The sequence below is a fragment of the Rosa chinensis genome, chromosome 1 (genome assembly GCF_002994745.2).
Source record: "Rosa chinensis cultivar Old Blush chromosome 1, RchiOBHm-V2, whole genome shotgun sequence".
NCBI lineage: Eukaryota > Viridiplantae > Streptophyta > Magnoliopsida > Rosales > Rosaceae > Rosa > Rosa chinensis.
The window spans coordinates 7,059,838-7,081,195 of NC_037088.1; the positions used below are offsets into that span (position 1 = coordinate 7,059,838).

The 21,358-nt window shown below is 38.1% G+C and overlaps 1 protein-coding gene across 4 annotated transcripts; it reads left to right on the top strand.

Moving 5' to 3' along the window:
- The first annotated feature begins 7,289 nt into the window (after window positions 1-7,289).
- On the top strand, window positions 7,290-21,118 carry LOC112196056 (putative receptor-like protein kinase At4g00960). 4 transcript variants are annotated; one of them, XR_005805828.1, is made up of 14 exons: window positions 7,290-8,214; window positions 11,781-11,912; window positions 12,007-12,131; window positions 12,217-12,427; window positions 12,549-12,786; window positions 13,003-13,153; window positions 13,277-13,624; window positions 14,658-15,242; window positions 15,365-15,409; window positions 15,676-15,752; window positions 19,857-20,416; window positions 20,512-20,724; window positions 20,828-20,920; window positions 21,003-21,118. XR_005805828.1 is itself a non-coding variant. In XM_040513888.1 (9 exons), exons 2-8 carry the CDS (start codon window positions 7,956-7,958, stop codon window positions 13,595-13,597), a joined length of 1,437 nt encoding a protein of 478 aa, XP_040369822.1. In that variant the 5' UTR covers window positions 7,625-7,766; window positions 7,915-7,955; the 3' UTR covers window positions 13,598-13,624; window positions 14,658-14,867. The 4 variants fall into 4 exon arrangements, 3 of the variants coding, with proteins under 3 accessions (XP_040369820.1, XP_024192123.1, XP_040369822.1); XM_040513888.1 differs by lacking the exons at window positions 15,365-15,409; window positions 15,676-15,752; window positions 19,857-20,416; ... (1 more) ...; window positions 20,828-20,920; window positions 21,003-21,118 and having other exon boundaries at window positions 7,625-7,766; window positions 7,915-8,214; window positions 14,658-14,867; XM_040513886.1 differs by lacking the exons at window positions 15,365-15,409; window positions 15,676-15,752; window positions 19,857-20,416; ... (1 more) ...; window positions 20,828-20,920; window positions 21,003-21,118 and having other exon boundaries at window positions 12,016-12,131; window positions 14,658-14,869.
- Window positions 21,119-21,358: the final 240 nt, after the last annotated feature.

Sequence of the window (21,358 nt, forward strand, 5' to 3'; positions counted from 1 at the left end):
GAATACATAAATTACTTTACCTTTTGTATTAATTATGTAATGTATACAATTTATTTAAAAGGCCCCTCTTGACCCAAAGCACAAAAATAGCTTAACATCAACCCACTGACTCTAGCAATATATTTTTATTTTCACTAACCTAATTTAAAGTAAAATGACAATTTACCTTCGACCTAATTAATGAACCACATATGTCACTCATCATCATCATCATCTCTCTCTCTCTCTCTCTCTCTCTCTCTCTCTCTCTCTCGGCCAGATCCCCGCCGATTGTCCTCGGGGATAGCTCTGTTCCTGTCACGGCCTTCAGCTTCGGTTTCTGGTCCAGATGGTTGGCGGTGAGTTATTGGGGACCTCCAAGCCTCGATCTCAACGACCGATTCCATCCACTCATGTTTTTTCCGACTTGACCTTCAATTTAGGCAAGTTGTATTGGGTCCAGAAAAGCAACGATTTGTGGTGAAGGTTGAGTTTGCTAACCATCCATTGTTCAAGGTATTGTTAGAGGATGCTGCAAAGGTATAAGAGCTTGTGAACAAAATATTACAAATGAGCATTATTATTGGGTCAATATACTTAATGCTATAAAAGATTTTTAGTTGGCAGAGCTGGATAGTAGATTTACAAATAATTAGTTGGAGCTCATTGTTCTTAGTGCTACATTTGATCCACGTGATAATTTTTGCTCATTCAAATATGAAGATGTTTGCAATCTTGTTTTGAAGTTTTATCCTCAAGATTTTACATCATATGATATATTTGCTCTAGATATGGAGTGTGGGTATGTTCTAACAGATATTAAGAAGGATCCTCAAGAAAACTTCTGTGTCTAATTTGTGTAGGCGATCAGTTGAATCAACAAAGTCATCATTCTTTCCTATGATTTTATAGGTTGATATGTCTTGTGTTGACTCTGCCAGTTTCTACAACAACAACAGAGAGAGCATTTTCATCTATAAACATCATAAAAAACAAACTTCGAAATAAGATGGAAGATGAGTTTCTCGATGATTTGATGGTTCTCTATGTCACGCCCCGAATATTGAATAAATAAATTCAAATCCGAGATGCGAAAACTTAACAAGCACAAGAAAAACACATATAAAATTTTTCATTTAAATTAAGCAACTAAACAAACTTAGCTCACAATGTCAATACCGACTTGTTCTTTAGAGTCACATATTACATTACAGATAGTTTACAAATTAAACTAAATGACAATTCAATAAGTAAACACACCCACCACAACTCACTACACAACAGAAGACTTAAAACTAAGAGTACCCTTCGACGTCCACGCTACCGAACGTACACCTCAGTTTCGACGACAATTAATCGATATTCTAACCTGCACAATAAACCCTACACCATGGAATAGTGCACCAGGTTTACAACAAACCCGATAAGCTTTTGCAAGCTCGTGTGGGTAAACTCAATTAAAATGACTCACGTCACGCATGCTTATAATTTCTCAACTCGTGAGATAAATTAAAGCAACAACATTTAACCCCACAAAACACAACCAAACATACAATCACACCTTGGTAAAAATTAGTAATCCATGCATAGAGAATTAGTCCAGGAGATCACTACAAATCACATAATTCAAATCATAGCAACTCCTGCATATAGTTTAGTTCAGGAAATTACATTAAAACAAACAATTCAAATGACAGTAATCCCTACATATAACTTAGTTCAGGAGATTACATTTAAAATCACCTCCACAATTCATTCGAAAACAAATCCCACATGAATGACAAAAGAAAGGACACGACACTCTCTTTTAAAACAAATATAACCATGGGCACACGATAACTCAAAATTATCCCCCAAGAAGTATATTGTACTCAAGGGCACACAATAACTCAAAGTTATTCCCCAAGAAGTACATTATAATCAAGGGCACACAATAACTCAAAATGATTCCCTAAGAAGTATATTGATAGACAAACTAGAGCTCTAACTGAATCGTAGCCTGTCACCTTGGCCGAGGTTCAAACTTATGATAATACTTGCCTCGATCACCAATGTGATAAACGATACTCAACCGAACATTTGAAAGTCCACTTGACTCAAATACTTTCCTCAAGCAAAATAAACTTTTACACAATAATCAACACATCATGATAATTGTATACTCGTAAGAGAAATGCTCGAATAACAATTCAATCAACTCTCAATCATTACTTCACCAATGTCACGCCATCCAATATATATATTCCACGTAAATATATATACACACACACACACACACACACACGTAGTCATTCACACAGAAATGACCAATAATACCAACTATAGTTCATACGTATTAAAACCAAGAAATTCATTTTATACTTAAATTCATTTTTTTTACCTGTGAGTTGTAGCCCTATGAACCGTAGTCGATCGAGTTCATATTATTTCAAACAAATCTTTATTTTCAAAAATGATCTACAATTATTAATCAATTCCGACAATTAAGTAACTTGGTTCGTAAATGAACCACGTGAGATTTACTCACCTCTAAATCCTGCTGTGTCTTCTCTAATAGCCAAGATAAATTACCGAACATACTGTCAATCACCTAAAGCAAGTAGAACCTTGATTCAGCACACGAATTAAAAAAAATCATTTAATTCCGAAACTCCTGAAACACACTAAAAATCCGAAAGTCACGCCAATCGAGGAAAAACTTTATCCAAGACCACTTGAGGTCTCCGAAATACTTATACGATCAATATATCAAAGTTACAAGTAGATCGGACGGCCGAATCCTCACGGATCGAAAACCGATCGAACTGAAAACCCTAAAACACTAAAAATCATAACTCAATCATGCGATCTCCAAAAATTATGTATTGTATATCGAAATGATCGTATCGATGTGTAGATAAAAAAGATGATAGAAACTGTCTCTGAGGTGGCCAGAAACCGCCGCCACAGAAGGTGGCAGAGCCGCCGTCAACCACTATGGATGACGGTGAAACTAGGCTGCACCTCTTCGTCTCAACATGGTGAACAACTTTCATAACTAGCATGAAGCCTGAAAATGAAAGGAAGTGATCGAAAAGTACCTTGGAAGCTTCGGGTTTGCCGGAATTTTCTCAGTTTCCTGCGAGCTTAAGATTTCCTGTCAAAACTTCACTTCAGGTCCGATCCTTCTAGCAGCATCATCAGCATCCTCAGGCGATCCCAGGGTGTCCAACAACTCGAGCCATGGTGGCCGGAGAAGAGAGAAAACGGCGTTGACCCAAAATTGAGGTCGGATCGGGTTTTCGTTGCTGCGGCTGCTACAGGCCGACATAGGTTGCAAGGCGGCCACGGGGAGGTGCGCAAGGTAGAGGCGAGGCTACCCCAAGAATTTCAGGGCCAAAGGTGGCTAGAGGAGGAAGAAATGGCCGGAAGAAGAGAGAGGGCGATTTCCGGTCAAGAGAGAGAGAAGCTCGGGTTTCCCAAAATGGAAACTTGAACTTTTCTGCAAGGGTTCTTGACCCAAAGCACCAAAATCAGCTAAAATTGTTCCACTTACCTCAGCAACAAATTTTTATTCTTACTAACCCAATTTGAAGCAAAATGACAATTTTGTCCTTAATCAAATTAATAAACCCTCGATATCTCTCCTTCACATCGCTCTCTCCCCCCTCTCTCATCCCTCTCCGATTTCAGATCCCTCTCTCTCTCTCTCTCTCTCTCTCTCTCTCTCTCTCTCTCTCTCTCCCGCAGGAATTCACTGTCGGAATTCTCTTTCAAATTTCGTTCCGGCTGACCGGGGCTCCCTGCAACTCGCCTCCGGTCACACACGTAAGTCTCTCTCTCTCTCTCTCTCTCTCTCTCTCTCTCTCTCCCCCTGCCCCCTCCCTCCTTTATTTTGGGTACGCCTCTGTTCAATTTGCTGGAAAAGCTCCGGTGACGGTTGCTTGCTCTGGTGCCATGGTACCACAACGAGTGCGTTTAGAGCTCCCGTGTGATCGACTTGATTGTGCACATCGCCAAAGGCTTAAGCTCAGATATGAAGATGGAAGGCTTTGCTTTTACATGTTTCGGTTGAGTATAGAATTTTTAGGTCTTTGGGTTCTGAATAAGAGTATCTTTGTGTGCTCCTCTAGGGCTTGATCTCTCGGGGTTGTCTATTTTTGGTGTTCAACTGTTAGTTGCGAATTTCTCAAAAAAAAAAAAAAAAATCATTTTCATCAGATATCAGTTGAATTATTTATTATTCAACTTGAATAATGCAATACCGTATGTGTTGATGATCTTAATTAAAGGATGGGCAGTGAACTATTCTGATGTGAAAGAAGATCAATGATTATTGGCTTGACCTCAATGCACGAATTTGAAATTATTTCTATAAATAGTACGTTGTTCCAATTAATATTCATTTTGATATATTAAGTAGAGACATGCTGCAATATAAATGAGATTTCACGAGTTGGAAAGGTAATGGTGATTATTGAGGCCGGAAGGCCATGTCCTTCCTCTTTCTTTTATTTTTTTTGGTAAAATGAGGGCAGCAGGAAAGAAAAAAGAGAAAAAAATATTTAGTGAATTTCTAGCTTTTTTTTTCCCTTTTTTTGGTAAAATGGGGCAGAAGGCCCAGAATGGAAGAAAAAATGAAGGAAAAAAAAAGGTTTTATTGGGCCAAAAGAAGTGTGTTAAGGGTCTATTGGGGGGCAATAGACGTTTTGAATTTATGTAATATTCTCATTTTTTTTCTTTAATTAAAGTTTTATTTGTCTAAATCTAGGAAGATTAATTAATTCTTATTCTGGCGACAGAAAGTCCTTTGGGGGGAGGGCAATAGACGTTTATTGGGGGCAATACATGGCTGATAGTTGTCTATTGGGGGCAATAGACGAAAAAGTTCTATTGGAGGGCAATAGAGGTCTAGGTCTATTTAGACCTCTATTGCCCCTTTATTGGTGGGTAATAGATGTCTATTGGGGTAATAAACATTTCCGGTGAGGTTTTCTGAAAGGTCCGATTGGTGGAAGCCGGTGACCGGAATTCGGTGAAAGTTGGCCTGAATCCGGTGACCGGAATTCGGTGAAAGTTGGCTTGAAACCGGCAACCGGCGACCGGAATCCAACGAAAGTTGGTAGGAATGCCGCGACCGATGACCGGATTCCAGCGGCCGGTGACGGGCTCCGGAGAAGTCTCCTATGGTTTCTCTCTCTTACATTTTTTTTTTCTCTCTCTCTCTCTCTCTCTCTAAGAAACAAAGGGGTCAGGGGTAAAATGGTATTAAAAAAAATTAAAAACAAAAAAAAAAAACTCGTAATGGGGTATTAGGGAAGACTCCCTTAGAGCAAGTTCACCCGTTGGGTTACCAGGTCACCCACTATTCACTACTTTTTAGTGTTAATTTCACCCTCAGGGTCACGAGCACAGTGTATTTCATATCCTGGGTCACCATGTATAGTGTTCTGCGTCACCATGGTGACCTGCATAGTGTATTTCGTGTCCTGAGTCACAGGCACAGTGTATTTCGTGACCCAGACAATGAAAATATATACTAAAAAGCAGTGAATAGTAGGTGATCCGTGACCCAACGGGTGAACTTGCTCTTAGAGTGTATTGGATAAGAGGGAATTAAAAAAACTTAATGGGGTAAGTGGGAAAAAAATCCTTAGAAATGGGGTAAATGGACAAAACCCTTTATGCAATTCTGAAACTTTCGTCCTTTTATAAAAAATGGAAACTTTTTCCTAATGCGATAACTTCTTCATACGAACTCCGATTTTCACGTTCCACCTATGCACGAATTCGTATCGACTCATTCTACGACTTTTGTGAAGGAAGTTTTCACATAATCTAAACATATAAAAAGTCAACCCTTGAATCGAAGCATTCCAACGAATAATTGTTTGAAATAATTTCCGCTCTACCCTCGACTCACGAAAACTTACTAACGAACACTTTACTAATTCCAGGAGATTTCAAGAAATTAATAACGAATTTTCAGGGTCTTACACTCTATATTGAAAAGGAGTTTGCTGATAGTATTGACAATGATTATGTGATTGCCGAGTTTAATTGTTGGTAAGGAAATAAGAAAATAAAATTTTGGCCAAAAATCGTGTGTTATAGTCCCCACAATTTTGATAGAATTCATGATTTCAAAGTTTTATTTTTTTATTATTTATTATTTTTAAATAAAACTAATTAAAGCATAAGCAACAAATTGAAAAGTTAATCATCGCAAGTGATCGAGTTGGTAAGAGGCTCCAAGTGTGGAACTCCCACACTGAGGTTTGATTCTCGGCCGCTGAATCTATTCTTGATAGCAGGGAAGGAACCATTTAACATAACTCTTTAAGCATTTAAGAATATGTGTCTCTACTTGAGGTCAACTCCAAATCAGACTGGTTGGTTTATTGAATCTGGCCATGAAAATTATTCTTATGAAAGAATCATTTTGACATAAATCTTTAAGCCTTTAAGGATACGTCCGATCTCAATTTAATCTCTACTTGACAGTTGACACTACTACAAATGTTGGCTTTAGACACCATTACTAATAGTGTTAGTTGGGCTATTGGGCACCAATGATTGGTGGGTACAACCAATAACAAGTTAATTAGCAACGGCCGAGTTACCAAACTTGTTGATGGTTTCTATTGCTGCCGTGACAAATACCAATTGACTCACCATTACGATGCATGGTGCCTGCCGATGTGGGTCCCACATACTCAAACAATCCACCGATCAAATCTTTGGTGACTGCATGTATTTAATTTAAATACATATATGTCAATAAAAATTTAATTAATTTGAATATTTAAATACAAATTGACTCTAAACTTTTCAAAGTGGATAATTGTTTATTCTTTCATCTGAAACAAACTATCTTAGTATTTTAGTATTAGTGACAACTTTTAATATTAAAAAGAGAAAATTTCACAAATGGTCACTCAACTATGACTCATTCGACACTTTGGTCACTGAAGTTTCAAATATATCACTTTGGTCACTTAACTATTACACTGTCAATCACTTCACTTTGTTAATTTTTTTAATTAAAAAAAATAATAAAAAATAACAAAGTGACTTAAGTGATTGATAACGTAATAGTTGAGTGACCAAAGTAATATATTTGAAACTTCAGTGACCAAAGTATCGAATGAGTCATAGTTGAGTGACCATTTGTGAAATTCTTCCTATTAAAAAATTGTCAAGTCCCATTGGTATTATGAAAAGAGAGAGATTAATGGAGAATGAAACACGTGCTGGTGTTTAACGAAGTCTTCCTTTTGTTGTTTAAGACTTCGTTAAAGATAAACAACAAAAGGCGAAGACAAGATAATGGTCCCCATACACCAGTGGGAAGAATGGGAGGTGATGTTGTTTTCCAACTTACATAGTTAAGGTCCGGGCCACACAATAAATCAAGGGATTGGCATGGTACCATGGTTTTCTCAAGTTTTGGATTTGGAATTTTCCTTTCTATACAACTTCTGGTACTCGTTATCATTGAAGCCGTTGATCTACACTTCGTTTGTTCAAACAACAGGGGTAACTACACCACCGGTAGTGTCTATCAGAAAAACCTCGACGACTTTCTCTCCTCCCTCGTCACTAATGAGAGCAGCAACGGCTATGGCCTCTACAACACCTCTTTTGGCCAAGACGATGATATCATCGACAAAGTTTATGCCATCGGGCTTTGTAGACCGGATCTTATACCGGATGCTTCCCTCAAATCCTTCAAAGACTCGGCATACAATCTCACAAGGGCTTGTCCAAATCAGAAGGAAGCAATCATATGGAATGAGTATTGCATGGTACGCTACTCAAACCGCTCCTTTCATTTTGAGCTTTCTCCTAGTAACAATCAATCGACCACGAGAAGCCTATTGTCGTCGGATGTCGATTTATTTAATTCTGAGCTGGAGGAGTTAATCGGAGTACTGAAAAGTCAAGCAGCTGCAGGTGGTCTTCAGAAAAAGTTTGCAACGGAAAGTAAAAGGGTTATGTATTCCAACAATCAGTCAATATCTGGAATCGTACAGTGCATTCCGGACTTGGAGGAGGAGGAGTGCAGTTTCTGCTTGGAGGAGGGTTTGAGACAGCTTCAGAAATGTTGTTATGGGATGGATTCTGCGAGATTTGGTAATCCGAGCTGTAATTTGAGGTATGATGTTTACACCACCGATGATCCAGCTAAATATCATGAACCACGAGCACTATCTCCTCCTACGCCATCAGCCAATGCAACCAAAAATTCAGGAGGTAAGAGTGCTGCTAAAGATTTGTATGTAGTATTTACTTTAATTTAGGATGGGATTTTATCGAAAGAGATAATTATTTTGATTTTTTTTTTTTTTTTTGTTTTTTTTTTTTTTTTTTTGAGAATTGTCGGTTTAGACTTTAGAGATTAGTTCATAGTTGACTAGAAAAAGAGAGAGAGAAGACTAGTTTAATTTATAGACTCTGTAGTACCTTGGCCTTGGAAAGGAAGCGTGTTGGATTAGGAAAACTCTTCTTAATTTCCTAATATTCTTGGCCAATAGTTTTTTTTTTTTGATACGTATTCTTGGCCAATAGTTAGGATGGTTCGGCTGTCCAATCACATACGTTTCATGTGATGCAAATGCTGAAAAACAAGTAGGGGTGAGCGCGGTGCGGGGCGATACGGATTAAGGCCAAAACCTGAACCGCACCGCTTCATTTGGATTGGCCATTTTGCAAACCGAAACCGCAACCACATTTTAAATGTGCTAAACCAATTAATTCGATTTCCACATTTTCCGGCGCAGTGCAATTCTGTTTCGGTTTGAAATTAGTTATTATTTTTACTCTTTTAAGTCCATAAAATGAGGGCCAATTTGGCCTAACTTGTGTGTGAAGAGAGAAGTCGTTCTAGGCGATTTACATTAAGGGTCGATTTAGGGTTTTGGTATAGAGAGAGGCGAGAGTGAGTGACTGAAGAAGTGAAGTCGTTTTTTTTTCTTTTTCTTCTGATTAGGTGCACTCAAGCCTACATAAGCTTGGAGTTGTAACCAATCGGAAAAATAAGATATATTAAAAATAATATAAAATAAAATAAAAAATTAAAACGGGAGGTGCATACCCGAACCGCAACTGCACCATATTCATGTGGAGTCACATCGCTTTGTTCCAGTGCGGTCACCAACCCGCTTGTTATGGTGTGAAATGGTGCGGTACCTCATTTGCGGTGCATTATGCCCACCCCTAAAAACAACACGTGGAACACATGCTTAGTGGTCCAACGACCTACTTAGGTGTTTTTTTTTTTTGGAGTATAGAAAAAATTCCATTAAACCAAAATATTACAACACATGAATGACACTGTAAATCTCATCCACTCCAACTAGAGAATAAGACCTATTTATATCCCTAATATAAGACCAACGATTACAAAGATCATGAGCCGATAGGGGCTCAACTGTAACCTATACCTCTCCCAGAAGTGTCGATACAACCTTGCAGCTAACCTCAAGAAGAGAGTAACACCTTCCAACACCATATACCAAAACCGCCGGTGTATGTGTAGAGACGTCTCCCTATTACATTAACAACAAGAAAACATCGAAATTAAAAACAACTGGTCTCTGAAAATGACACCATATCAATAACACAAACACTAAACTAGACCAAACAATCCCAACTCAAAAGAGTAGGGACTTACCTAAAGACCAAAATAAAAACCTTAATATAGAAACCAAAACAAGCCATTGCGAATCACCACTCTTCCCAAAGGAGCCGACGGGTGACGGTGAATATTGGGGATCAGGCTAGACCCAGAAAAACAACAATAATCTGACTTTGACTCGCCATTCTTCCAGAACCATCAACATCACACAACACCCATTCCACTGCCACAAGAGCAACCCACTGACTGTGCACCACTGCTCCCAGCCCGAGGACAAAAGCAGAATATCCTCCTTGAACCACTGGCCAGAAACTAAAGAAAATCAGACAATGAAGAACTTAGCCGGAGAACCCGCACAAACCAATCCACCAGTATTCCATCAGAGAACCAAATCTTGATATCACCGCCGCGGATCCGGCTCCTCTAAAGTGAGGAACCTGTAAATTTACTTCAATTTCATAAAATCTGAACTCTCTATCTAATCTAAGAGTCCTAAAAGTTGACACGTCACTCTTCTACAATTTTTTTTTTAACTGTTGTTAACTACTGTTAACTCTAGGAAAAAAAAAAAGAGTTAGACCACGTACTATCTTTCTTCTCAACGTAATCCCAACCCAAATTCACATCAAAAAAGAAATCAACTGATCCGACGATGCTAGAAATTGATGGGGAATTGGAGAGATACGATGCTAGAAATACGATGCTGACCACGTATTAATGTATTTGCCTCTAACTAAGTTATTGATTTCACAAGTTTAGGTTTTCAAAGATTGAATTAACGTTGTTTACCAATTGTGGCCCTAAGCCCTTCAGCTTCCCATGTTTGAGTTCAACCATGTTACCAATTGCACCGCATGTTTGTATTAGGTTCAACTTATATATAATAGGATTAAGAACACAGTACAATTTGACCTTATAGCAATGCAATTGACCCTTGAAGCACTAAGATATGAAGAACCCTCTGTCAACTGCGAGCAGCTGCATGGGGTTGGTCCTACTGCGGGTCTGTGGCAGGGGTTATAGCTACCCCTACAAAACAATTTGATTGCTATTGCTTAAGCAGTTGAAGAAAATTCCTGTCAATATCATGGTATTGTTGAGTTCTATAGCTTTATAAACCAACCCACATTTCTTAGAGTATAAATACGTGAAAAAATGAAGGAAGGATGAATTGCAGTTAAATGAACAATCCATCCGACATGGTTAGAAGGCAGCAACCCAACAAGTGAATTTGGGGTTAGGACTACGCATAGACACATCGTGAGGGGTTTAACTCTATTTCTTCTTCTTCTTATTCTTCTTCTTCTTGTTTGTTTTTTTTACTGGAGTTAACGGCAGTTACACCTATTTAAAAAAAAAATTGTGGAAGAGTGACGTGTCAATTTTCAAGACCCTTAGATTAGACAGAGTCCAGATTTTATGAAATTGAAGTAAATTCATAGGCTCCTCACTTTAGAGGAGCCGGATCCCACTGCCGCGCCGCGACCAGCTATAATCCGAGAAGAAGAAGAAGAAGAACACGACCAACATTGGCCACCAACCTACCTAAACGACTGGAGAAACATATCGGCCTTTCCGGCTGCACCCAAGCCACACAGACGATGGCGGAAGCCAACGCCGGCGTAGAGGAACCGTCGGAAAAGCAAAGAAAAACCAAAGTGTTAACTGCCTTTCGCTGTTTCCTTTATTTGCGGTGCTCTCGAAACTACCAGAAAAGTTTTTAACACTGGAAGGTCTCTTGCGCGACGACCCTGCTAAGTGGCTCAACCACAAGATGAAAAAGCGCAGACCCTACCCTAATATCACCAGAACTTTATTTGTACAGGAAGTAAGCCACGGTAGCCTCTTGGAGGAAATTCTTAACAAAGGGCACGTACATTTAAAAAAAAAAAATGTTTTAGGGGCACTTTGTTCGGGCTACTTTTGGAGATCATGTTGTTACTTGTTAGATTCCCAACTCTCAATGGATGAATACCGCACAGACTAACTCATTAACTGAAAATTCAGATTCAGCTTTGATAACATTGGTGACTTTTGCACGGGTAATAGATGATCATACATATCTAGTCCTTTCTTTTATACATGGCGTCTAGCGAGTAGATATTTAACAAGTATCAACTAATGAAAAGTCAGCCCCAGAATGCTTTGAGCAGATCAGAACATCGATTTTTGATTATTGCAGGAAAGAAGAAGAGCAGCACATCTGCAGGGACCGTCATCATTATTGCTATGGCAACGGTTGTTTCCTTCTTGATTCTAATTATGTCCATCTGCATCTATCTGAGAGTGAAGTATAAAAGGAAAAGAATTGAAGGTAATTGAGATAACTGTATGTGAGGTATATGGTTAGAACTCCTTCAAAACATGTAACGGATTTAATATTTTCTCTTATTTTTCTTCCCATTAAGAAAGAGCAGAAGAAATCAAATCTGCGGAAGCTTTGCAATTCGACTTTCGCTCCATTAGAGCTGCCACAAATAACTTTTCGGAAGCAAATAAACTTGGACGGGGAGGGTTTGGTATTGTTTACAGGGTATGTAATCCAACATCATTTGTGAAAATCATATCAATTATGTGCCTCAAAAATTAGATAATGATCAAATTCCCTTTTTATGCAGGGTATACTCCCCGATGATAAGGACATAGCGGTTAAAAGGCTTTCGAGGGATTCTGCACAAGGAGATTTAGAATTCAAAACTGAGGTCTCGCTAGTGGCCAGGCTTCAACATAGGAATTTGGTTAGGCTTCTTGGTTTCTGCCTGGGAAAAAATGAAAAGATTCTTGTTTATGAGTTTGTCCCTAACGGAAGTCTTGATCAATTCATATTTGGTAGGGTTTGTCTTCTTATCAAAGTGTTTCGATTAAGTCTATTTGCATGTATGATGTTTACAAAATAGTACAACATTGCAACAAACTTCATTATGAAATTCGCATTTGCTTGAACATGTAGGTGAAGTCAAGCGCGCACATTTGGATTGGGATGTTCGCTACAAAATCATAGTAGGCATTGCGAGAGGGCTCCTTTACCTTCATGAAGATTCTCGTCTTAAAATCATTCACCGTGATCTCAAAGCTAGCAACATTCTATTAGATGCAGACATGAACCCCAAAGTTGCAGATTTTGGTATGGCGAGATTGTTTGATCTTGATCAATCACAAGGCGAAACCAGACGAGTTGTGGGAACTTAGTAAGTACTACCACCAAGAAATGTATACAGTATATACGTAATGGTATTTGTGCAATACTAAAGATACTCCAAACTCAATTGTACATTGAATATATTGATAGAAAGATCCTGCTAATACCACTAGTGCATGTAAAGAACAAGTAACAAGTTGGGATAAGCATAACCATAAAAGATTTACATGGAGGCAGTATTGACTTTTTTGTTGTATCAATGCAGCGGATATATGGCTCCAGAGTATGTGATGCGTGGACAATTTTCGGTTAAGTCTGATGTCTTTAGCTTTGGTGTCTTAGTTTTGGAGATAGTAAGTGGACAAAAGAATAGTTCTTTTCGTAATAGAGGAAATGTGGAGGATCTTCTAAGCTATGTAAGTGTAATAGAAACTTGTACTTCTATGTTTCTCTACGAACTAGTAACTGTATTAGATGCAACTAGAGAAAGAAAAAGTATTCAGAGCCTAATTTGTTTATGTAATTTCCAATTCATTCAGGCATGGAGAAATTGGAGAGCAGATACGGCTTCAAATATAATAGATCCCATCTTGAGTTCTGGTTCAAGAACTGAGATGATGAGATGCATCAACATTGGATTGTTATGCGTGCAACAAAATATAGCTGATAGGCCAACTATGACTTCAGTTATTCTCATGCTCACCGGCAACTCTCTCTCTCTTCCAGTACCCTCACAGCCAGCATTTTTTATGGGTGCATCCGACTTTTCAAAGGCTGTAGAATTGGATCAAGCTCAAAGCAGTAGTTCTGTCCAAAAATCTGTTAATGAGGCTTCAATTACTGAACTATCTCCTCGCTAATGTACAAAGAGAATGCTAATTTTTAAGGTAGGGTTCTGATCAGTATCTGAAAAATGCCAACTAGCCAGAATTTGGTCTCAGATCAACAAATTTCTTGGTCAATATGATCTCACGACAAAGGGAGCAGCCATTACCACAGCTAAAATGTTGGTAAAAGATACGCATGCTATCGGAGTGCACTATGCCAAAAAATACTTCATACCATACCCCTCAGACGACAAAAGACGTTTTTTTTTGTTGTCTGATTTTTTTCAACATCTTCAGACAATAGTTTTAACTATTTCTGTTGTCTGAATGGTATGAAAATCAATACCAGTTCAACTTTTTCAAGTTTGTGTAATTTAGAAAATTCAGACAACAGAATTCTGTTGGCTGAGTAAATGGAGAAATTATTTCTCCTTGTCTGGACAAAAAAAATATTTTTGGCTGAACTAAAACTTAATTGAGCTAGACCCCGAGTTTTCTAAACACTTGGTTAAAACAACAGAAGCCTTCTTTCCTTCTCCGCGAGCTAGACCCCAATTAAGCAATTGCAGCTCCCATTCTGGTTCTTCTCCCCCGATCAGCAACATTCTTTCCCTTTCCCAATTATGGTTCTTCTCTCCCCGATCTAGGTTTTTTACAAGAAGAGTCTCATCGATCAACCTCTCCCCAACCTAGGTCAAGAAGACACTGTTGGTGGAGTTCTTCGATCCGATTTTACAAAGTATACTGTTGTTGCATGCTAAGTCTCAATCTTCGTGTTAGGATTTCGACCTTGATTTGTGTTGGGTTTTAGGGTTTCCTTGAGATATCGATTTGGGGTTTCCTTTGAAATTAGATTTGTGATATCAATTTAGAGATGTGGTGGTTAAAATAGACTTGGGTGTTATATTTTCTGGTTTTATGGATTTGGGTATGGTTTAGGGTTCATTTCGATTTGGGTGTTTGAAATTTGCTGAAAATTTATTGTTGTTCTTGAAATTGGGTTGGGTGTTTATCTTTTGGTTCTGGGTTTATAGCTTTTGACTGAATTAAATGTTTGTTAAGTATATATATGATTGTTAATTGGGTTATGTAGGATTTCTGGTCAAGGAGAGGAGTGAAGAAGAAATGGGTTCTGCACTCAGATGAGTTTTTAGCCTCTCCAAAGTCCGAAATGTTAAAGATCTTGCAAGATTAGGTTGTGGTCAATTGTTATAAAGGTATATATGAATTAATCATAATTTGAATGGCTGGTTGTGCTTCTATTATAAGTGGAATCCCAATAAACCTGGTTTACCATTAATTATGGTACTGGACACATGCTCTAAGTGTTTGTGTGTGTGTGTGTGTGTATATATATATATATATATCTCCACTAGTGGAATTAACAAATTGGGTATCAAGTTTTAGAATTATGCTAAAAAAATGGTCATGGTTGAAGGTCTATGGTTTTAAATTTCTGGTTGGCTCTCCCTTTGATACGCATATCCAAATAGAAATTTGATTATTTGCCTTGTTTATAATGAATTGGAGTTTCAGCTTATTTTTGGAAAGGTGTAATGTTGTTTATTTGGTTTTGATTCTTCTTTTATTGTCATGTGAGATGGGTAAGAGATGATCAGTCTTCAGTAATAGTCAATCTGTATTACCTGCAATTCGGAAGTGCAAGACTTGGTGTTTGGTAAGCAGTTTTAGGTTTAACTCTATAACTGAATTTTGGTTTGTATTTTTGACACTTAACTATTAATATATGTATATATATATATATATATATATATATATATATATGACATGATTTCGTAGGATATAGGGGCAGGAGTTCTTGCTTTATGTGGGTCTTATTTTAAGGTGCTTTTGATACTTGTTTAATATATGCTTATATCTACTTTTACGTTACTATGCACTAGATTGGAGTCTTTTAATCATGGTCGAAGGTCTATGTTTAAAATTTCTAGTTGGCTCTCCCTTTCATACGCATTTCCAAATAGAAATATATATTTCCCTTAAGCTATTCTGTTACATCCATCATTTTTTGTCCTGTTCTATTTGTGCAATCTGAACTTGTATGCTACATACTGCTGATCATGTTTTTTTTTGCTGTTGGTGCTATGTAGTAAAAGCTTGGAGTTAGGCTCATTAGGGAAGCATTGGAAGCGGATGATTGGCTTAGCTCTGACTTAAACAAATTGAGGTAAGCATTTATGATCATCACAGAGTTCGTTCTTCATTTTATTTTTGTGAACTTTCTGTTCTAGAAGCACATGAATTATTGAAATTTTATAGTTCTGGTTTAGCATGTTTCATTTTGTGTTATAGAATTGAATGTTTTTCATGGAGTGAACTATTTTCTACAAGAGTTAGGCTCACGAGTTATTGGAATTTTCTGTTATATTGATGCTCATGTTTGTCATGGAGTAGCTACATTCGAATGTTAAATTAAGCTTTGCTGTATGTTTATGAATTAATGTTGCTTCTATATATCTGTGTGTGTGTATATAAGTGTGGTGAAGTTGTTTAATAGTGATATGTACATTTTTAAGCTTTCTGATCCTAGGTGATAATATAGTTCCTAATTGTATAATGTGTTTATATATAAGATGGATAAATCATGGATGCATGCTGATAGAAGATCATTGAAGTTTAAGATACGACTTGAAGACTTTCTTAAGTTCGCTTTGGCAAATGCAAGCGACATATCAAAAATATGCTGTCCTTGTTTGAAGTGTTGTAACAATGATGAATTTTCTATTGGAGTGATCAAGGACCATATATACTTTAATGGTATTGCTGTTAGATATAAGCAATGGAAATGGCATGGAGAACCTTCTACCATGAATGCCGATATATTAGGTGAATAAGAAACAGTAGATATGGGTGCTGATTTTGAGATCGGGGATGAAGATGATGAGATTTCGAGTGACTCGAATGAGTTTCTTAGGTTTGTAGAGGATGGAGATAAGCTTTTGTATCCGGGTTGTACTAAGACTACAAAGTTAAACGGTTTGACACAAACATTCAATTTGAAGGCAAAACACGGAATGACAGACTCTTGTTATTCTGACATGCTAATCATGATTGGCATGTTGCTTCCTGAAGGGAATGAAGTACCTGGGTCTGTATATGAGGCTAAGAAAACACTTGCTACATTGGGCATGGGCTATGAAAGGATTCATGCTTGTCCAAATGACTGCATCTTTTATAGAGGGCAGCATGCAGAAGCAACAAGTTATCCAACCTGTGGTGAATCACGTTAAAAATTGGGCAGAGACAATACTAATAAGGAAGGGGGGCTTGGGAATAGGTCTTGTGGTACTTCCTACCAATCCCGAGATTCAAACAGATGTTCCAATCGACCAAGATAGCTAAGGATTTGACTTGGCATGCCAATGATAGGAAAACAGATGGAATGATGAGGCATCCAGCATATTCCCCGACTTGGAAGTTAGTTGACACAAAGTGGCCAGAATTTGTAGAGAACCGAGGAACCTTAGGCTAGCCCTTTCCTCAGATGGGTTTAATCCCCATAGTTCATTAAGTAGCCGATACTTTTGCTGGCCTGTTATTCTTGTTACATATAACCTTCCTCCTTGGCTATGCATGAAGAGGAAGCACATGATGTTAACATTGTTAATATCTGGACCCAAACAGCCGGGAAATGATATTGACGTTTATTTGTAGCCTTTGATAGATGATTTGAAACTACTGTGGGATGGGGTTGAAGTGTATGATGCCCTTAAAGGAGAGTCCTTCAAACTGAAGGCAGTCCTATTTTGGACTATTAACGACTTTCCCGCATATGGGAACCTCTCGGGCAGCATTACCAAAGGATACAATGCTTGTCCAGTTTGTGTTAATGAAACCCGACCATACAGGTTGAAGCATAGTAACAAAATGACATTCATGAGACATGGCAGATTTTTGCCAAGACATCATCCATATCGAAGGCAGGCTCCAGCTTTTGACAATACCATAGAGGAAGATGTCGCTCCTTCACCATTAAGTGGAGAGGAGATGTTGTCAAGAGTTGAAGGTCTGAACATACCATTTGGGAAAAAAAAAAAAAAACCTTCTCCCCCTTATAAGGGTGTTGAAGCGAAAAACAGACCTTGCTGGAAAAAAAAAAATCAGTTTCCTTTGAACTTGATTATTGGAAACATCTTCCAGTGAGACACATTCTCGATGTGATGCACATTGAGAAGAATTGCTGCGATGCTATTCTTGGTACCCTATTGAACATTCTCAGGAAGACCAAGGATGGAGTTGCTTCTTGTTTGGACATGGTTGATATGGGCATCAGAACTGATTTGAAGCCTACACCTGGTCCGAAAAGGGCCAAGTTGCCTTTGGCGAGTTGGAACTTGCTGTTAGATGAGAAGAAAATATTATGCTCTTCCTTTTTCAACATGACAGTTCTTGTGCACTTCTGCTCAAACATAAGGAATCTGGTTTCAATGGAAGCTTTGAGACTCGTAGGTCTTAAATCACAAGATTGCCACACGATTATGCAGATTCTTCTCCATGTGGCATTACGATCAGTTTTAGAAAAGCCGGTTAGGTATGCTATTATTCGGTTCTGTCTATTCTTCAAGGCAATTTGTAGTAAGGTGATAGATGTTTCAAAACTTCAACAGATGCAAGCTGACCTTATTGATACAGTTTGCTTGCTTGAAAAGTTCTTCCCACCTTCATTTTTCGATGTAATGATTCATTTAACAGTCCATCTTGTTAGAGAAGTAGAGTTATGTGGTCTGGTGTTTCTTCGATGGATGTGCCCGTTTGAGAGGTATATGAAAGTGTTCAAAGGGTATGTGAGAAGTGGCCATTTTCCTGAGGGGTGTATTGCTGAGAATTATACTGTTGAAGTGGCTATAGAGTTTTGCTCAGAACGTATGCAGCATGAAGATGATACCACTGTGGGAATTCCATCAAGAAGCTTATCTGGACTGTGTAATGGATGCAAGCCTTTATCAGGCGCAACCATGGTGACCGTTTCTGCAAAGGAGTTACGACTTGCACACCTATGTGTATTGCGGAACACTGAAGATGTCATGCCATACTTTAAGTACATATTACTTTATGCAATGCTACTGTTTTTTCTTTGTAATATCAATACCTATAATATATATTCATTTGAGTTATATTATTGATCAGTTTTCTTTTCCTTGTACTTGGGGAGCATATGGAACTGTTGGAGTTAACTTTCCCTAAGTTCAAGAAAAACGAGAGGTGGTTGAGGGAAAAACATAATGCGACATTTGGAGATTGGTTAAAGGAAAGGGTAAGTTCATATGAGTTATGCTTATTCATATGTTGATTTTGAATGTTTTGAGTTTAATTATTTGATGAGTGCACTTTATTAATGTATAATTCAATTAGCAGGTTGCAAATGCAATGAGTGTTCCCGACAATGATGTTTCAGAAACAATGAGGTGGATGGCTGGCAGCCCAAGGCGTGAAGTGCCAACCTTTAGTGGATACCATGTCAGTGGAGTTGATTTCAACACCAAATCCCAGGACAATGTCAAATCAGTTCAGAACAGTGGTAATTTTTTACATGCCGATGCAATGCAAGTTGCAAGTGCAAAGGATCGAAAGCCCAGAACTGATGATATGGACTTCTACGGTGTGATTAAAACAATATGGGAGGTTGACTATTACAAATTTAGGGTACCATTATTTAAATGAGATTGGGTAGAGAGTTCTAGGGGTGTCAAAGTAGACGATCTTGGGTTTACTTTGGTGAAACTGAATAGGATAGGGCATTTAAATGATCTGTTTGTCTTAACTAAGCATGTGAAACAAGTTGTTTTTATATTGAAGACCCCCTCGATGCTGAATGGTCAGTAGTGGTGAGGTGCCTGGATAAAGACTATGAAGGGGCTAATGATGAGTGCGAAGACCCAGAAGTGGAGCAGCTAGCATTTATTTCGACAATGCCATCAGTTGAAACTTTTGATGATGTAGTTGGTCATCAACCTAGCATTCATATGCGAGATGGTGATGAAGGAATATGGGTTGACAATTAAAGTTTTCCCTGTGACTGATGGGAGTAGCATGGTGTTTAGGATTTTGATGCTTATGTATGCATATTAGTATAGGCTGCATTTCCATTTGTAACTTTTAGATGTTGTACTTTAATCTGTTAGTTGATGGAATATATGCTGATTTAAGTTGTTACTTGATTACCTAAGTGTTTGATTTTCACTAATATGTCATTTTAATTGTAAGTGATGCATCCTATATATGTCATGTTGCCTATCATGTGGCTAACAGATTATGTGCTTGTGTGTTTTAGATCATGGCGCCATCTAATAGAGCAGCAGCCGCTAAAGCGATAGCTTTGAGGATGAAAGCTGTGCAAATGAAAAGAACTAGCTCTAAGGATGCAGGGCCGTCAACCACACCTAAAGCTTTGTCTCCAAAGAAGAGGGTTGTGTCTGCTAAGAAGAAGGAGGTGTCCCCGAAGAAGAAGGTTGTCGAAACTAAGAAGAAGACTAGATCCCCGAAGAAGAAGACAAAGGTTGTATCAAACAAATCTGTATCAAAGACCAATTCTGGAAATAGTTCTAAGTCTAATAAGACAAAGGATGGTGATGATGAGGAAGATCCCGATGCAACTGGTGGTTTGAAGCTACTAAGGCGAGGGATGGTGACAATGAATCGCATTACAAGGTGACTCATCAAAGGGAGAAAGCTAACTATACAGATTAATGATAAGGGGGAACCTTATGGTAAGGCAGCAAAAGAAATGCAGTCTTACATTGGGGTCTTAGCACGTACAAAGATCCGATTGTCACTGGTGATTAGAGAGAGGTGGACCCTAATGAAAAACAGAAAATCTGAGAATCTATTCAGGTATTTAAACTAAATCTTACAACATATTGCAATCCTTATCACTTTCAGTCACACTTATTTCCGATGTAAACTAATCTTCTTTTTCTTATACGTAGGATGCATATGTGATCCCTAAAGAATGTAAGAAGCTGGTGATTACCTCTGCTACAAATAAATGGAGGGAATTCAAGAGCAAATTTACCAACAAGTACATTATCCCTTATATGGATACCCCTGAATTGCTAGAAAATCCACCGGATGATTATCGATGTGTTAAGAAGGCTGATTGGGATATCTTTGTCGCTGACATGATTTTAGAAAAATTTAAGGTTTGTTAGCTGTTGGAAACTTAGTTCATGTATTGGTTTCATTTTATCGGTGGTTTGTATAAGTTCAATGCAATGTAGTGCCTAAATATGCTTTAGTTTGTAGGAACTGCGTGATGCACAAATAGAAAAAAGAAAGGAAAATCGGTACCCTCATCGTATGGCACGTAAATGATATGCTAACTTAGAAGCCAAACTGGTTAGTTTTTGGATGATACTTATTGAACTTTGTGAATAGAACTTGTGGTTACCAATTCTAATATATTTTTCATTTGTTATAGTCCGAGTCAATCCCCTTAGAGAAACTGGATCGTGCGATGATGTGGGTGAAGGCACGGCAAGATAAGAATGGCTGCTTCAAAGAACCTGAGGTGGATAAGACGACAAAAAGAATTGTAAGTCTTTATCTAAAACTTCGCTAGCTGATTTGGTGTGTGTACACACACACACACACACACACACACACATATTTGTCCTTCATATGTGAATTACTTAATAAATGAGCTTATATACATATATTTGTACCAAGAAAGGTTAAAGAAAAAGGAGTCTGACAAAGAGCTTACAACAGATGGTTCGGATGATGTGCTCACCTTAGCATTGGGGAAGCCAGAGCATCCTGGGAGGGTACAAGGCA

Coding starts and splice junctions, on each gene's coding strand:
- LOC112196056 (XM_024336355.2), top strand. CDS start 7,392: ATGGTTTTCTCAAGTTTTGGATTTGGAATTTTCCTTTCTATACAACTT. Junction 12,787..13,002: donor AGACGAGTTGTGGGAACTTA/GTAAGTACTACC, acceptor GTATCAATGCAG/CGGATATATGGCTCCAGAGT. Junction 13,154..13,276: donor TGGAGGATCTTCTAAGCTAT/GTAAGTGTAATA, acceptor CAATTCATTCAG/GCATGGAGAAATTGGAGAGC.